At 34.3% G+C, this 14,577-nt stretch overlaps 1 protein-coding gene, 1 long non-coding RNA gene and 8 other non-coding genes across 10 annotated transcripts in view; 8 read left to right on the forward strand and 2 right to left on the reverse strand.

The window, feature by feature from the left end:
- The first annotated feature begins 225 nt into the window (after positions 1–225).
- On the forward strand, positions 226–435 carry LOC141484760 (small nucleolar RNA U3). The gene has a single exon (XR_012466786.1). It is a non-coding gene; the product is annotated as a small nucleolar RNA U3 (small nucleolar RNA).
- A 1,292-nt stretch (positions 436–1,727) lies between these two features.
- Positions 1,728–1,938, reverse strand: LOC111512053 (small nucleolar RNA U3). The gene has a single exon (XR_002723016.2). It is a non-coding gene; the product is annotated as a small nucleolar RNA U3 (small nucleolar RNA).
- A 2,136-nt stretch (positions 1,939–4,074) lies between these two features.
- Positions 4,075–4,266, forward strand: LOC141484758 (U2 spliceosomal RNA). The gene has a single exon (XR_012466784.1). It is a non-coding gene; the product is annotated as a U2 spliceosomal RNA (small nuclear RNA).
- Positions 4,267–4,707: 441 nt separating this feature from the next.
- On the forward strand, positions 4,708–4,899 carry LOC111515298 (U2 spliceosomal RNA). Its single transcript, XR_002723511.1, has one exon. It is a non-coding gene; the product is annotated as a U2 spliceosomal RNA (small nuclear RNA).
- Positions 4,900–5,351: 452 nt separating this feature from the next.
- On the forward strand, positions 5,352–5,543 carry LOC141484761 (U2 spliceosomal RNA). Its single transcript, XR_012466787.1, has one exon. It is a non-coding gene; the product is annotated as a U2 spliceosomal RNA (small nuclear RNA).
- A 447-nt stretch (positions 5,544–5,990) lies between these two features.
- On the forward strand, positions 5,991–6,182 carry LOC141484762 (U2 spliceosomal RNA). The gene has a single exon (XR_012466788.1). It is a non-coding gene; the product is annotated as a U2 spliceosomal RNA (small nuclear RNA).
- A 945-nt stretch (positions 6,183–7,127) lies between these two features.
- LOC141484755 (uncharacterized) lies at positions 7,128–9,145 on the reverse strand. The gene is made up of 3 exons (XR_012466781.1): positions 8,846–9,145; positions 8,559–8,786; positions 7,128–7,553 (listed from the first exon to the last, which is right to left on the reverse strand). It is a non-coding gene; the product is annotated as an uncharacterized lncRNA (long non-coding RNA).
- A 235-nt stretch (positions 9,146–9,380) lies between these two features.
- LOC111510391 (U2 spliceosomal RNA) lies at positions 9,381–9,573 on the forward strand. Its single transcript, XR_002722775.2, has one exon. It is a non-coding gene; the product is annotated as a U2 spliceosomal RNA (small nuclear RNA).
- A 453-nt stretch (positions 9,574–10,026) lies between these two features.
- Positions 10,027–10,217, forward strand: LOC141484759 (U2 spliceosomal RNA). Its single transcript, XR_012466785.1, has one exon. It is a non-coding gene; the product is annotated as a U2 spliceosomal RNA (small nuclear RNA).
- Positions 10,218–14,403: 4,186 nt separating this feature from the next.
- The window catches only part of Prp5 (pre-mRNA processing factor 5), a 58,912-nt gene continuing 58,738 nt past the window's right edge, over positions 14,404–14,577 (forward strand). Inside the window, exon 1 of the mRNA XM_023166297.2 lies at positions 14,404–14,565. Coding sequence (XP_023022065.1) covers positions 14,555–14,565 — 11 coding nt within the window. The 5' untranslated portion in view covers positions 14,404–14,554. The remainder of the gene's footprint in view (positions 14,566–14,577) is intronic.

A 14,577-nucleotide genomic window follows, 5' to 3' on the forward strand; every position in this document is an offset into this window, starting at 1 on the left:
ATATTTCATAACACAAATTTACATTTTTTCCGCTCAAGCTGGTTCAAGATTTTACCACCACACTATTCATAGCAGTTTCAATTTATATAGTCAAACTCGCACTGCTTCTCAAACAATGGCGCTGAAGGTTGAAATTGGTTTCGGTTGAGAGATGGCAGCACTTCCACTGTACTAAAGTGACTTCACAAGAAACATTCAAATACATTTGGAAATCAAACTAACGGCAAGATCATACTTCACAGGATCATTTCTGTAGTAGATCTTCGCATACTCTCTACTCAAATGTAGAGTTGTCGCAACCATGATGACGAGTTGTAACCTTGTGTCCTGAGCGTGAGGCAGATTATATGCATATATTTGTATGCATTCGTCATCGATGATCGTTCACTCACTGGATACATCCAGTGAGAATGGATGCAAGGTATTCTGAGTGGTTGCATAATCTAGAAATTGGAAATATAAAATTCACAAATCACCAAGTATCTTATCGTTTTTAAACCCGTGAGAAAGTGTGATTTTACAAGCTATATTAAATCCGTCTCATTGTCGAAATTTCTAAGATAGTCTGAAGTCATGTTTGGTTTAATAATTTTAAATTGAATCCATTAATTACAATTTGACTTTATAGACTATATATAGATTATATAAAGATGTCTATTACACTCAAATTTGCCTCTGGATATATTCTTTCGACATAAATAAATCATAAACACATCGTATAAAAAAATCCTCACAGAAAATTACTTTGGGGATCATAAAGATATAATCTACATCTACAAAACATACTCTTTTCAAACATAACCAAATATAACACAAAAAAATCAGTCTCATAATTTAAAATTAAATACAACATTTTATAAAAAAATTAGCGATCCGCCCCGGCACTGCACTAGTGCAATTACGATACTGAACACCCACCGGACATTTAAGGACATGGTGAAGATAAAAAGGTAACTATCTTCATTTAAAAACTATTTAATATAGTTTATTGTATTTTCGAAGGCTGAAATTTTGTATGTAGGTTCGTTTCATAATGTACATGTGCATAAATTTTTTTTATATTCCAACTGGGGCGGCCGCGTGGGAAATAGGCGCGTTCATACAATAAACTGTATTCATTTAAATAGTTTTTAAATGAAGATAGTTACCTTTTTATCTTCACCATGTCCTTAAATGTCCGGTGGGTGAATTCATATTCAGTATCGTAATTGCACTAGTGCAGTGCCGGGGCGGATCGCTAGTTTTTTTTTAAAAAATGTTGTATAAAATGAGTGTCTTAATTTTAAATTATGAGACTAATTTTTTTGTGTTATATTTGGTTATGTTTGAAAAGAGTATGTTTTGTAGATGTAGATTATATCTTTATGATCCCCAAAGTAATTTTCTGTGAGGATTTTTTAAGTTTATGATTTATTTATGTCGAAAGAATAGAGGCAAATTTGAGTTAATAGAAATCTTTATATAATCTTAAGTGTAATAGAAATCTTTATATAATCATTTGTCTATAAAGTCAAATTTGTAATTAATGGTTTCAATTCAAAATTAAATCGAAATATAAAATTTGAACATGACTTCAGACTATCTTAGAAATTTCGACAATGAGACGGATTTTAATAGCTTGGTAAATCACACTTTCTCACGGGTTTAAAAACGTATTATGAAAGATTCATAATACTACAAAACTTGGTGATTTGTGAATTTTATATTTCCAATTTCTAGATTATGCAACCACTCAGAATACCTTGCATCCATTCTCACTGGATGTATCCAGTGAGTGAACGATCATCGATGACAAAATGCATACAAATATATGCATATTATCTGCCTCACGCTCAGGACACAAGGTTACAACTCGTCATCATGGTTGCGACAACTCTACATTTGAGTAGAGAGTATGCGAAGATCTACTACAGAAATGATCCTGTGAAGTATGATCTTGCCGATAGTTTGATTTACAAATATATTTGAATGTTTCTTGTGAAGTCACTTTAGTACAGTGGAAGTGCTGCCATCTCTCAACAGAAACCAATTTCAACCTTCAGCGCCATTGTTTGAGAAGCAGTGCGAGTTTGACTATATAAATTGAAACTGCTATAAATAGTGTGGTGGCAAACTCATGAACCAGCTTGAGCGGAAAAAATGTAAATTTGTGTTATGAAATATCGTTTGGTTTTTGTTTACAAAATTTTGAGAAACTAGATTATTACTAATGTCACTGTAATCTTGACTCATACTGACAAATACAATAATATACGGGATGTACCGTAGGTGGTAATTTTAATTTCAATTGGTTATCTTTCTTTGGGAAGAATAGCATACAGAGTGATGCCTAAACTTGCTTTTTTATGAAAACACTATGGAGCAAACAGATTTTTTGTATAAATTAAAAGATTCATAAAACATACTACATACATACAAATATTTTATTGTAATTGTAAATATTTTATTGTATATATTGAAAGGTATACAATAACATGTAATTCCTTATAACATTAAAATAAATAGTTCAAAAATAACTTTTCAAAACGCTCAAAGGTGCGAACTCGTTTCCTCCTTTTCAAAAAAGAGGATGTATGCGTCTCCACTCACAATCGATTTTGGTGAAATTGGTGACACGTGTGAATCATTGTATTCGTACCACGTGCCAGTATAAAGATTTTGTATAAATTAAAAGATTCATAAAACATACTACATACATACAAATATTTTATTGTAATTGTAAATATTTTATTGTATATATTGAAAGGTATACAATAACATGTAATTCCTTATAACATTAAAATAAATAGTTCAAAAATAACTTTTCAAAACGCTCAAAGGTGCGAACTCGTTTCCTCCTTTTCAAAAAAGAGGATGTATGCGTCTCCACTCACAATCGATTTTGGTGAAATTGGTGACACGTGTGAATCATTGTATTCGTACCACGTGCCAGTATAAAGATGTCTGCTCTGCAGAATGCTGTATAATGTCCGCTGTAGGTAGATCCACTGTGATTCGAAAGTGCATATAGATTATAACAGGGAGTTATATTTTCTAGAGTGACTTCTTTGCATGATCTACACATCCATGTATAGAGTTACTTATTTTAAAATTGATTACTTCCTACCTTTCTTTGGAAGATTCCCACATTTTTTGTATCAAGATGGAGTTGTAGAAAGCCAAAAACTTTCTTTCCCAAAAATTTCATTGTAATTGTAAATATGTTATTGTAATTATACCATGTTTTACGAAATTTAAAAATATTTCACTTATTTTTACAGTTTTATTTTATAGCTCATGAACATACAAGAAATTACTTCTAATTTTTTATAAATTGCATTCATATTCTTTCAATCTGATGGTGATTTCAAACATAAAAAATCATATGGTATACAATTATTTTCAGCAATAATCTAATTTTTCATTAAAACTTAGCTACCCTTGTTAGGTTAATACGATCATCTATACTCAAAACGGCGAAAGTCAGTCATTAACACTCATTCTTCCATCTCTGTTTCTCCGTACTGATCCTAGAAACCTGAAATTTGGTATATAGATGCTTCTTAGGTCTTAAATGTGCATTGAGAAAGGATTTTCAAATATTCCAGCTGGGGAGCCGCCCTTGGGGGTAAAAAGGTGCGTTTACATATGAAAATTACCTTTTGGAGGCTAAAATTTTGTTTTTGAGTTTCTTTTATATTGCAGATGTGCAATAAGAAAATATTTTTAATTATTCTAACAGGGGCGTTCCCCCTGGGGATAAAAGGGACTCGTTAACATATGAAAATTACCTCTTCATCACTGTTTCTGCGTACTGCTATATTTTCGAAAGCTGAAATTTTGTATGTACTTAGGTTTCTTTTATGTTGCAGATGTGCAATAAGAAATGATTTTTAAATATTCAACCTGAGGCGCTCCCCTTGGGAATAAAAAAGGAGCGTTTACATAAGACAATTACCTCTTCATCACTGTTTCTCAGTACCACTATATTTTCGGAGGCTGAAATTTTGTATGTTCGTTCGTTTTATGTTGTAGATGTGCAATAGAAAATGAATTTTGAATATTCCACGTGCTGAGCCAGCTGCGGGGGAATAGGAGGGTTCTCGGCCCTTGGCTAAGATCAAAGTGTAGTATCTGTTCTTATCAGCTTAATATCTGATACGCCCCGCATGCGGGGCCAGTATATTAAACTTATTTTTGGAACTTGATGGAGGGTTAAGGGGCTTGCTCCACCTCCGTCGCGGGTTGGCCCGGTATTGCAGTACCGCCGGGATCGGCCCATTTTTTTTAAATACAAACTTGATCTATTCATAGTATTGTTCTGTGAACAGGTATTATGAGATATCCGTCTTACTTGATCCTCATGAAATAGATATCCAATGTACTTTTCGGAATTCCATTCACAAAGACGCTGAGCGCACAATTCTTGTTCCATTCATCAACATTAATATCGTCTTTATTATTTTCTAATACATTTAAAGCAAATTAATCAGGAACAGTTCATTTATTATATGAAGATAAAAGGCGAAGTTCAATTTACATGATGACAAGTCATCATTTAATTGCTCTTCCACTTAACCACACCGTTCGTTGAAAGGTGTGACTACTACAAGTACCTCTGTTAACTACAAAAGTTATGGGTAGATGGCGTGATTTGTTGAACGCAACGCGTTGCATATTCTTACACAGTCTCACTCGATAGCACCCGGTGAACTGACTATTTTCTTTATCGCTTCTCGGCCCTTGGCTAAGATCAAAGTGTAGTATCTGTTCTTATCAGCTTAATATCTGATACGCCCCGCATGCGGGGCCAGTATATTAAACTTATTTTTGGAAGTTGATGGAGGGTTAAGGGGCTTGCTCCACCTCCGTCGCGGGTTGGCCCGGTATTGCAGTACCGCCGGGATCGGCCCATTTTTTTTAAATACAAACATAATCTATTCATAGTTTTGTTCTGTGAACAGGTATTATGAGATATCCGTCTTACTTGATCCTCAAGAAATAGATATCCAATGTACTTTTCGGAATTCCATTCACAAAGACGCTGAGCGCACAATTCGGAAACAATTCTTGTTCCATTCATCAACATTAATATCGTCTTTATTATTTTCTAATACATTTAAAGCAAATTAATCAGGAACAGTTCATTTATTATATGAAGATAAAAGGTGAAGTTCAATTTACATGATGACAAGTCATCATTCAATTGCTCTTCCACTTAACCACACCGTTCGTTGAAAGGTGTGACTACTAAAAGTACCTCTGTTAACTACAAAAGTTATGGGTAGATGGCGTGATTTGTTGAACGCAACGCGTTGCACATTCTTACACAGTCTCACTCGATAGCACCCGGTGAACTGACTATATTCTTTATCGCTTCTCGGCCCTTGGCTAAGATCAAAGTGTAGTATCTGTTCTTATCAGCTTAATATCTGATACGCCCCGCATGCGGGGCCAGTATATTAAACTTATTTTTGGAACTTGATGGAGGGTTAAGGGGCTTGCTCCACCTCCGTCGCGGGTTGGCCCGGTATTGCAGTACCGCCGGGATCGGCCCATTTTTTAAAAATACAAACATAAATCTATTCATTGTATTGTTCTGTGAACAGGTATTATGAGATATCCGTCTTACTTGATCCTCATGAAATAGATATTCAATGTACTTTTCGGCATTCCATTCACAAAGACGCTGAGCGCACAATTCGGAAACAATTCTTGTTCCATTCATTAATATCGTCTTTATTATTTTCTAATACATTTAAAGCAAATTAATCAGGAACAGTTCATTTATTATATGAAGATAAAAGGCGAAGTTCAATTTACATGATGACAAGTCATCATTCAATTGCTCTTCCACTTAACCACACCGTTCGTTGAAAGGTGTGACTACTAAAAGTATCTCTGTTAACTACAAAAGTTATGGGTAGATGGCGTGATTTGTTGAACGCAACGCGTTGCATATTCTTACACAGTCTCACTCGATAGCACCCGGTGAACTGACTATTTTCCTTATCGCTTCTCGGCCCTTGGCTAAGATCAAAGTGTAGTATCTGTTCTTATCAGCTTAATATCTGATACGCCCCGCATGCGGGGCCAGTATATTAAACTTATTTTTGGAACTTGATGGAGGGTTAAGGGGCTTGCTCCACCTCCGTCGCGGGTTGGCCCGGTATTGCAGTACCGCCGGGATCGGCCCATTTTTAAAATACAATCATATTCTTCTATTCATAGTATTGTTTTGTGAGCAATTAGTTATCCCTCTTCATGTAAAAATACATTGACGCAAACACTCTTACTTTTGATCCTCATGAGATATCCGTCTTACTTGATCCTCATGCAATAGATATTCAATGTACTTTTCGGCATTCCATTCACAAAGACGCTGAGCGCACAATTCGGAAACGATTCTTGTTCTATTTATCAACATGTGTAAAGCTACGTGTCCACGGAAGAGTTTTTCTGAGAGTAACTCGCGATATCAGCTCTCAGGTGTTTGTCCATTTGAGAGCACTCGAAGGAATTTTTGCTATCAGACAGCACCTTGAGAGCAGTCGCCTGCTAGTTCTCGCGAATGTACTCTCAGAGTCGTGTCCACTAGTACTTGATGAACTTGTGCGAGATCCTCTCAGGATGAACTTAGAAAAACTTGCAGCTCTGATTATTATTTATAAAAAGAAGAAAGAAACTGCGAAAGTGAAAAAAAAGTGCTGGGTTGTCTTGGATTCAACGTAGAACTAGTTACGGGGCCTCTTCAACATTAACAGCCGAGCTCCAGATTGAAGATGTCCAGCAATTTCGAAATTTTGTACGCATGAGTGCAGTTGAAGTACAATTTATAATAAATTCAGTTGGGCCTAAAATTATTAAACAAGATACAACAATGCGCTTAGCAATACCTGTATATGAACGTGTTATGGTCACTCTCCGATTTCTGGCATCAGGTAAGTACTGAGACATCGATTCTTGGTAAAAATGAAATATAAACACAATTAATTCATTTGTAGGCGATTCTTACAGCAGTATTCAATACTTATTTCAAATTCCAGTCTGTACAATTGGCAGGATTGTGCAAGAAGTAACATTGGCTATCTACGAAGTTTTGAAGGAACCTTATTTGAAAGTAGGCATGTTTAATTCAGAAAGTTTAATCGAAAAATTCTTATTCACAATTCCGTAAAAGTATGGAATAAATCTGCACGTGAAGAACTATCTTGATTTGGTGAAAATATTTCAGTGTAAGCCGGAGATGGCAGTGGTCTAGATGAAGATGAGGCTGTAGATGAAAATACTTGCATATCGTATTCATCCACGATACGAGCAACAACTTTTCTAATTTCACTTTTGAGTTTTCTTTTGTAAAAGTGACTTTTTATTTCTTTCAATTCCATGGCAACATATTGCCCGAAAGACTAATCTTCATCTGGTGGCTTTTGAAGAGTTTGGATGGCAAAACGAAATAGTTGGTCATCGATCTCATTTAGGTCACGCTTCCGTTTATTCTGTTTCTTATTACTTCTTACGTTATTATTTTTTGTCACCCCATCATTTTTCTCTTAAATAAATTGTGATTCAATCTGAAACAAAGCACAATAATTAAAAACCTGAACATTATTTAATTTTTGTTTCAGTTTCCGAACACAAAAAATGAATGGTTGAGTATAGCTAACTCATTCGACTAACGATGGAATTTTCCTCACTGTGTAGGAGCGGTTGATGGAAAACATGTTTCTATATAAAATCCACATAACTCTGGCAGTCATTACTTTACAAGGGTACATATAGTATTGTACTATTGGCCGTTGCTGACGCAGATTATAATTTAATATACTTTGATATAGGTTGTAACGGAATAATTTCTGATGGAGGAGGAGTATTCCAAAATTGGTCTTTGAGTCATGGTCTCGAAGATGAAAGTATTGAATTACCCGATCCATCCCCTCTTCCCGGTAGAGATAAACCTGTTCCATTCTGTTTTGTCGCTGATGATGTTTTCGCTATGAAACCTTATATTTTGAAACCATATCCTTTTCAGAATCAACCAGCTCCTAATCGTATTTTTAATTATAGATTATCAAGAGCTTGACGTATAATTGAAAATGTATTTGGAATAATGGCCAATAAATTTCGAGTTTTGCGTAAACCTATTGCGCTTGCTCCAGATATAGTTATTATACGAGTTGTACAAGCATTATGCGCACTAAATAACTATTTATTGTCAGAAACAAGTTTGAAAGGAAATTATGTGCATCAAGGATTATTAGATACAGAGGAGGCAGAAACGCATAATATATATACTACCTGGCTCCTGGAGAGATGAAATTCCAAATAGCTCATTATTTTCGTTACAAAAAGGAAAACGTAATAATTATACACTTTCTCAGAAGGGAGTGTGAGATGAATTCAAAGAATATTTGATGAGTCCTATGGGCGAAGTACATTGGCAATATAAAAAAATTTAAGAGTATATGAAAGACGAACTTTTGAATCTGTACATAACTAGATGAGAAAATTATAATAAATATTAATTAGATGAATAATGTGTTTCACCTACTAAATGATTAATACTATGTTTCACTTACTAAATGAATGAACTGCGACGACTGCACTGGTGACTGAGAAATTTCCAATGGCGGAACAGACGTGTCAAAGGATGATTTAGTCTCACTTCTATTTGACTCAGTTTGGTTTGGCGCCAATGTAGGAATCAAAAACTTGAGAGCAGTAAAGTAATGCCAGTTAGTAATATAATTTAAATCCGTAGCTACTCCACTTTTCTTCTTTTTAATTTTCTTCAATTCCTGGGATACCTATATAAAATAATTCAAAGGTGAATAATTTCAACAGAAACTACCACATACAAACTCACCTGATTTCTTAAATTATGTAGTTTTCTTTGGATTTCTGCTATAGTGCATGCAAATTGAACAGATATTCTTTTAGAATTTTCTGTTTTTTTTTCCCGGTTTCTATATTCAATGGAATGAGTATCCCATAAAATTTTATTTTCCTCGTAGCACTATATTAAATCAAAAACTCCTTCTTTAGTCCACTCTTTCGTTATTGTCAAAATCTTGCGAGCACTCTCAACTATACGAAATTACTTCGACTTCTGCGAGCTAACTATAGAGAGACGAAACGTTCCATATCCACGTGCGAGACAAGTCGCTGCGAGTTACTCTCAGATGGTATCGTATCGCTCTCAGGCCTTGTCCACCAGTGAGTATGTTTTCCCCTCCCGTGGACACGTGGCTCAACACCGTTAGTTGAAATGTGTGCCTACTACAAGTACCTCTGTTAACTACAAAAGTTATGGATAGATGGCGTGATTTGTTGAACACAACGCGTTGCATATTCTTACACAGTCTCACTCGATAGCACCCGGTGAACTGACTATTTTCCTTATCGCTTCTCGGCCCTTGGCTAAGATCAAAGTGTAGTATCTGTTCTTATCAGCTTAATATCTGATACGCCCCGCATGCGGGGCCAGTATATTAAACTTATTTTTGGAAGTTGATGGAGGGTTTAAGGGGCTTGCTCCACCTCCGTCACGGGTTGGCCCGGTATTGCAGTACCGCCGGGATCGGCCCATTTTTTTAAAATACAAACATAAATCTATTCATTGTATTGTTCTGTGAACAGGTAATATGAGATATCCGTCTTACTTGATCCTCATGAAATAGATATCCAATGTACTTTTCGGCATTCCATTCACAAAGACGCTGAGCGCTCAATTCGGAAACAATTCTTGTTCCATTCATCAACATCAATATCGTCTTTATTATTTTCTAATACATTTAAAGCAAATTAATCAGGAACAGTTCATTTATTATATGAAGATAAAAGGCGAAGTTCAATTTACATGATGACAAGTCATCATTCAGTTGCTCTTCCACTTAACCACACCGTTCGTTGAAAGGTGTGACTACTAAAAGTACCTCTGTTAACTACAAAAGTTATGGGTAGATGGCGTGATTTGTTGAACGCAATGCGTTGCATATTCTTACACAGTCTCAATCGATAACACTCGGTGAACTAACTATTTTCCTTATCGCTTCTCGGCCCTTGGCTAAGATCAAAGTGTAGTATCTGTTCTTATCAGCTTAATATCTGATACGCCCCGCATGCGGGGCCAGTATATTAAACTTATTTTTGGAAGTTGATGGAGGGTAAGGGGCTTGCTCCACCTCCGTCGAGGGTTGGCCCGGTATTGCAGTACCGCCGGGATCGGCCCATTTTAAAAACACAAACATAATTCTGTTTTTCCGTTGCTATGGTTTTTGCTTACTTTTTTATTATCAATACCTCAACATGAAATAAGTTTTAAGTGTATTTAATGGAATTTCGGTAACCACATGATTTTAATTTATTTTATTTTAATTGTTGCAATAAACTTGAAAGCAATAACATTTTTGAATAGAGAATGAAGAGACCTTTCAAACGAAATATTACACGCCAATACTTCCCATTTAAAAAATTAGGGATTGTACCTATCATTCGACGGGGGTTGAAGGTAGGAGTAGTATTTTTCCGTTGAAGTATGTCAAATTATAATTTAAATTTGATGTGTTTCGGGATTTTCTTAAAATATGTACCGTAACCGAAATAATGAATTTATTCCATTTGACTCTTACACACTGTATGTAAATAATAATGTATGTGCATAATATAGTAGATAAACACTGATAATTTTAGAGGTTTCCAATGTGATGTAAACACATTATATTGCAAACGCTGGCTGAACCCTACGAGATAGATCAAAAAATGTACTACAATGTTATACACCTTGAAAAGGCCTACAAAAAATTCCGCGATGGTGTATGTCTATTTCTTAGGAATAACCCACAATAGCCGTTTTTTTATCCTTCACTTTTTGAATGGCTTATTTACAAAGCGATTTTAAGCAATACAGCATTAATCCTTATCCAATGAAGTCCCTTATATACATTGTGATTAGCAGCGATCGCACGCTTTTATATGCATATTTAGTATCAGCATTGCCGGGGCAGGTCGCTAGTTTTAAATAAGTATGTCTAATTCCTACTAAGATTTCAATCTGTTACAACCGGTTTCGGTTTATTAAACCATTCTCAATTAAACTGTCGCAGTTTGACAAATAAATACTTAAATGTACATGAAAAATGGGGGATAAAACTTTCTATGTTTCTTCACTACTTGTATACAACTGATAAAAAAAACATTGAAAAGTTTTATTCCTCATTTTTCATGATGTTCTCTTACCACGTAGTAACGACTACATCCACCAATTTTTTTAAATATAAAATATAGTCAATGTCACTTAGGTAGTAGGCTAATTAAACTTGTAGGTACCTGAAATAACAAAATTGTTACCTATCTGGATCATCTATCTATACATATACCCTATATGAGATACTAAAACAAAAATTATTCAACTTCCATAACATATCAAAATTACTGAATATTGACCCAAAAACACTGCTTATGGATTGCTACCAATACCAATGGATCCTGTACTAATAGTTGTCAAAATTAGCAAACTCAAAGGGAAAGAGTTGTATAGTTCTAGTTGATCATTGATGGTTTTGAAATTGGGGTTTTTAATCAATTTATTTGTTTCCAATACTTCCAACAAATTCACCTCTCTTCTTTTACTGCACATAAGTATGTAGAATTTTTTTGTTTTATATATTTACATGAAAATGTATTTACATGGATCAATACTCAGCAATTTTGATATGTTATGCAAGTTAAATAATTATTCTTTTGGTGTCTCAGATAAGGTATTGATGATTCAGGGAACATTTTTGTTATTTCAGGTACAGGTTTAATTAACCTATCTAAATGGCATTGACTATATTACAGTATATTTAAGGATACGTTTGTCAAACTGAGTCAGTTGACTTGTGAATGGTTTAATAATCCGAAACCGGTCGTAATAAATAAAAATCTCAGGAGAAATTAGACAAAATTTATTTTATCTATCCTATATTCAAAATGAATTTCCACAAAATGAATATGTCATCAGTCGAACAAGTTGTATTCTTCATTTTCATGTTCACCACACTTATCAGCGTGATCATTTGTTTCTGAATGGAAAAGTAGATGGACATTAAATGAAAGTTTTAAGCATAATTCAACTCACCTGGAAAAATAATCTTCACAACAGGAGCCTAAACCACTTTAAAACCATATTCAACCCAATAACAAATAAGTAAGAGTATGTGCTTTATATAGTCTATATTCAAAATTCGAAGGTATGTGCATATCACTGAAAACAAACAAGGGAGAGAAAGCCATCTAAGATTCGATAGCGACAGTTAAAGTGTGATGTCAGAACCAGGTAGCAATCACTTCGAAACTTCATTACGCCCTAAAATAGTTGATATCTGCTGAGGCCATTAATTTAAATCTAAGAAGAAGAATAGTTGACATTTGAAGTGTTTTTCACTCAGAGGATTTTTTTGTTCCTCTGAGGTTTTTCACACCACATGAAACAGAATGATTGTTTTAAGAATACTCTGGGTTGCTATGCAATCAACAGTAAGGTACGAAAGAGTAAAATTCCATGGTCTTTTCATGTTTTGGTAATCAGAACTGGATGTCTATTATATTGAGATATTCATAAGATCCTCAAACATGCCATTGACATGTTTGAGGATCATTGACATGTCATTTCAACCTCGTTGAAATTACTTAATAAAATCATTCTTGGCTACAAATTATTCCACAGTATTTCTATAGTTACGGAATTCTGTGGTTTATACTTTAAAATATACTCAAAATGAAATCCTAATTTCATGACAGTTTCCTTTTGCCTTTGAAAATTGTTTTGAAATTATCTCTCTAATTATTAATGTATTATTACTGGAAACAATAGTCCGAAGTGGTGATTTGAATGAATTGGATATAAATTATCACACCAAATCTGATAAAGTATTTCATGAAAATTCTGAAATATTTTTCATTGTGAAAAGGTAGTACATTCAATAGGATGAGTCGCCAAATTATAAAATTGAGACTCAGATCAAATAATATTTTGATTATTATGTAGTTTAGATGTAAAATAAATAAGGAGACAATTGAATTCTCGAAAGCATTTTATTCGGTATGATTACAGAATACTTTTACAAAAGCAACATCAATACAGAAACATACTGAAGCGCGAAGGCAACCTATTTTATTATTTGTTTCTTGGAAATCACGACTCTGAAACTCGAAATTTCGACTTTGATCTCGTAATTTCGATTTTAAACTCACAATTGCGGCCTTAAACTCAAAATTTCGACTCCAATTTCCCACATGATCACAATTAAAAATGCATTTGTCTGTACATCTTTCATTATTTGATGTTTTTTGTGAAATTCTCAAATTTCATTCACGAAAGTGACTTTTAAGAGAAGATTTTCTGTACTGTATCACATTTGAGCTGAATTTTCGGTCTTTACTGGGGTAAGAACTGTTGGATTCTTTATCATTTGAACAGACTCGAATATAGCAGAAGATGACAACTCAGATTATTTAAAAATGGTGATATATAGAACTGAAACATGTTATTGGGTGTATTCAATGTGACTGCATTTCATCACCGCTGTGCGGTCAAGAGCAAAGATGGGGAACACCTGGTTACTAAAAATACTACGATGAGTCGAACACACATTTGTAGTTTTAGTTAGAATACCTAGCATTTATAGAAATTGACTAATATGACTACATTTGTAGCTGTGGTTACCTTCGTGACAATCGTGTGCATGTTTGATGATAATAAAAAAACTAAGACAGCCCGCGGACACATACTTGTGACTTTTTGGTCGCATTAGTAAGGTGCCGCAAAGTGTAAATATGGGCAACACCTGGTTTCAGAAAATGAAAAGCATCACATATATGAACGGAGTCACAGATAAGTGTTGTGTCAACCACACATTTATAATTTCAGTTAGTATTTCAGAATCAACTAATATGATCACTCAGACAGTGACATGCGTGGATGGAATATGAATACCTACTGAAAAATGTTTACCAGAGTGAATAAATAAAAAAGGAGAACTCGCGGATATCTCATCATTAATTAGGTTTATTTTATATCATTTCATTTCTTGATGCATGTTTATACATTTCTAGTTTGAATTTAATGTATTTTTCAATTTGATTTCAGTTCAATTTATGTTTAATGAATTTTTATATTGGAATTATACCTAACTCAAATATCACATGATCAATCTTGAACGTCTTCGTTAATATTTCAAATAAATAATTATTTCCGACAATGATTTTTCCACGAGAGACCTAATTTTTGGTAAAATAACAACGTATCTTTTATTTGTAGGAATTCAAATACAAAATGCCATTTTATCATGTTTCCTGTTTTCCTATAGTTTTGAATCGGTTTTTCGCGGCAGTGTTTCCCTAGAATAGCTACCAGAAAAGAAGAAGAACTGATTCCCAGAAGAAAAAAGTTTATGGTTATGTCGTTATGTTGTGTTGCTGGTTTTGTTGACTTTTGGCTTCATAGTATTTAATTAAGTACTTGAGAGTCGGATGAATTATTATGTTTTAAACAACTCACACATTTGCTCTGTATATTTGATCTCCCTATAATATGGTGCGAGGGTAATTATTCAT

Source organism: Leptinotarsa decemlineata, unplaced genomic scaffold, assembly GCF_025532065.1.
Source record: "Leptinotarsa decemlineata unplaced genomic scaffold, Ldec_3_MD MMD2_tig00026282_RagTag_RagTag, whole genome shotgun sequence".
Classification (NCBI taxonomy): Eukaryota; Metazoa; Arthropoda; class Insecta; order Coleoptera; family Chrysomelidae; genus Leptinotarsa; species Leptinotarsa decemlineata.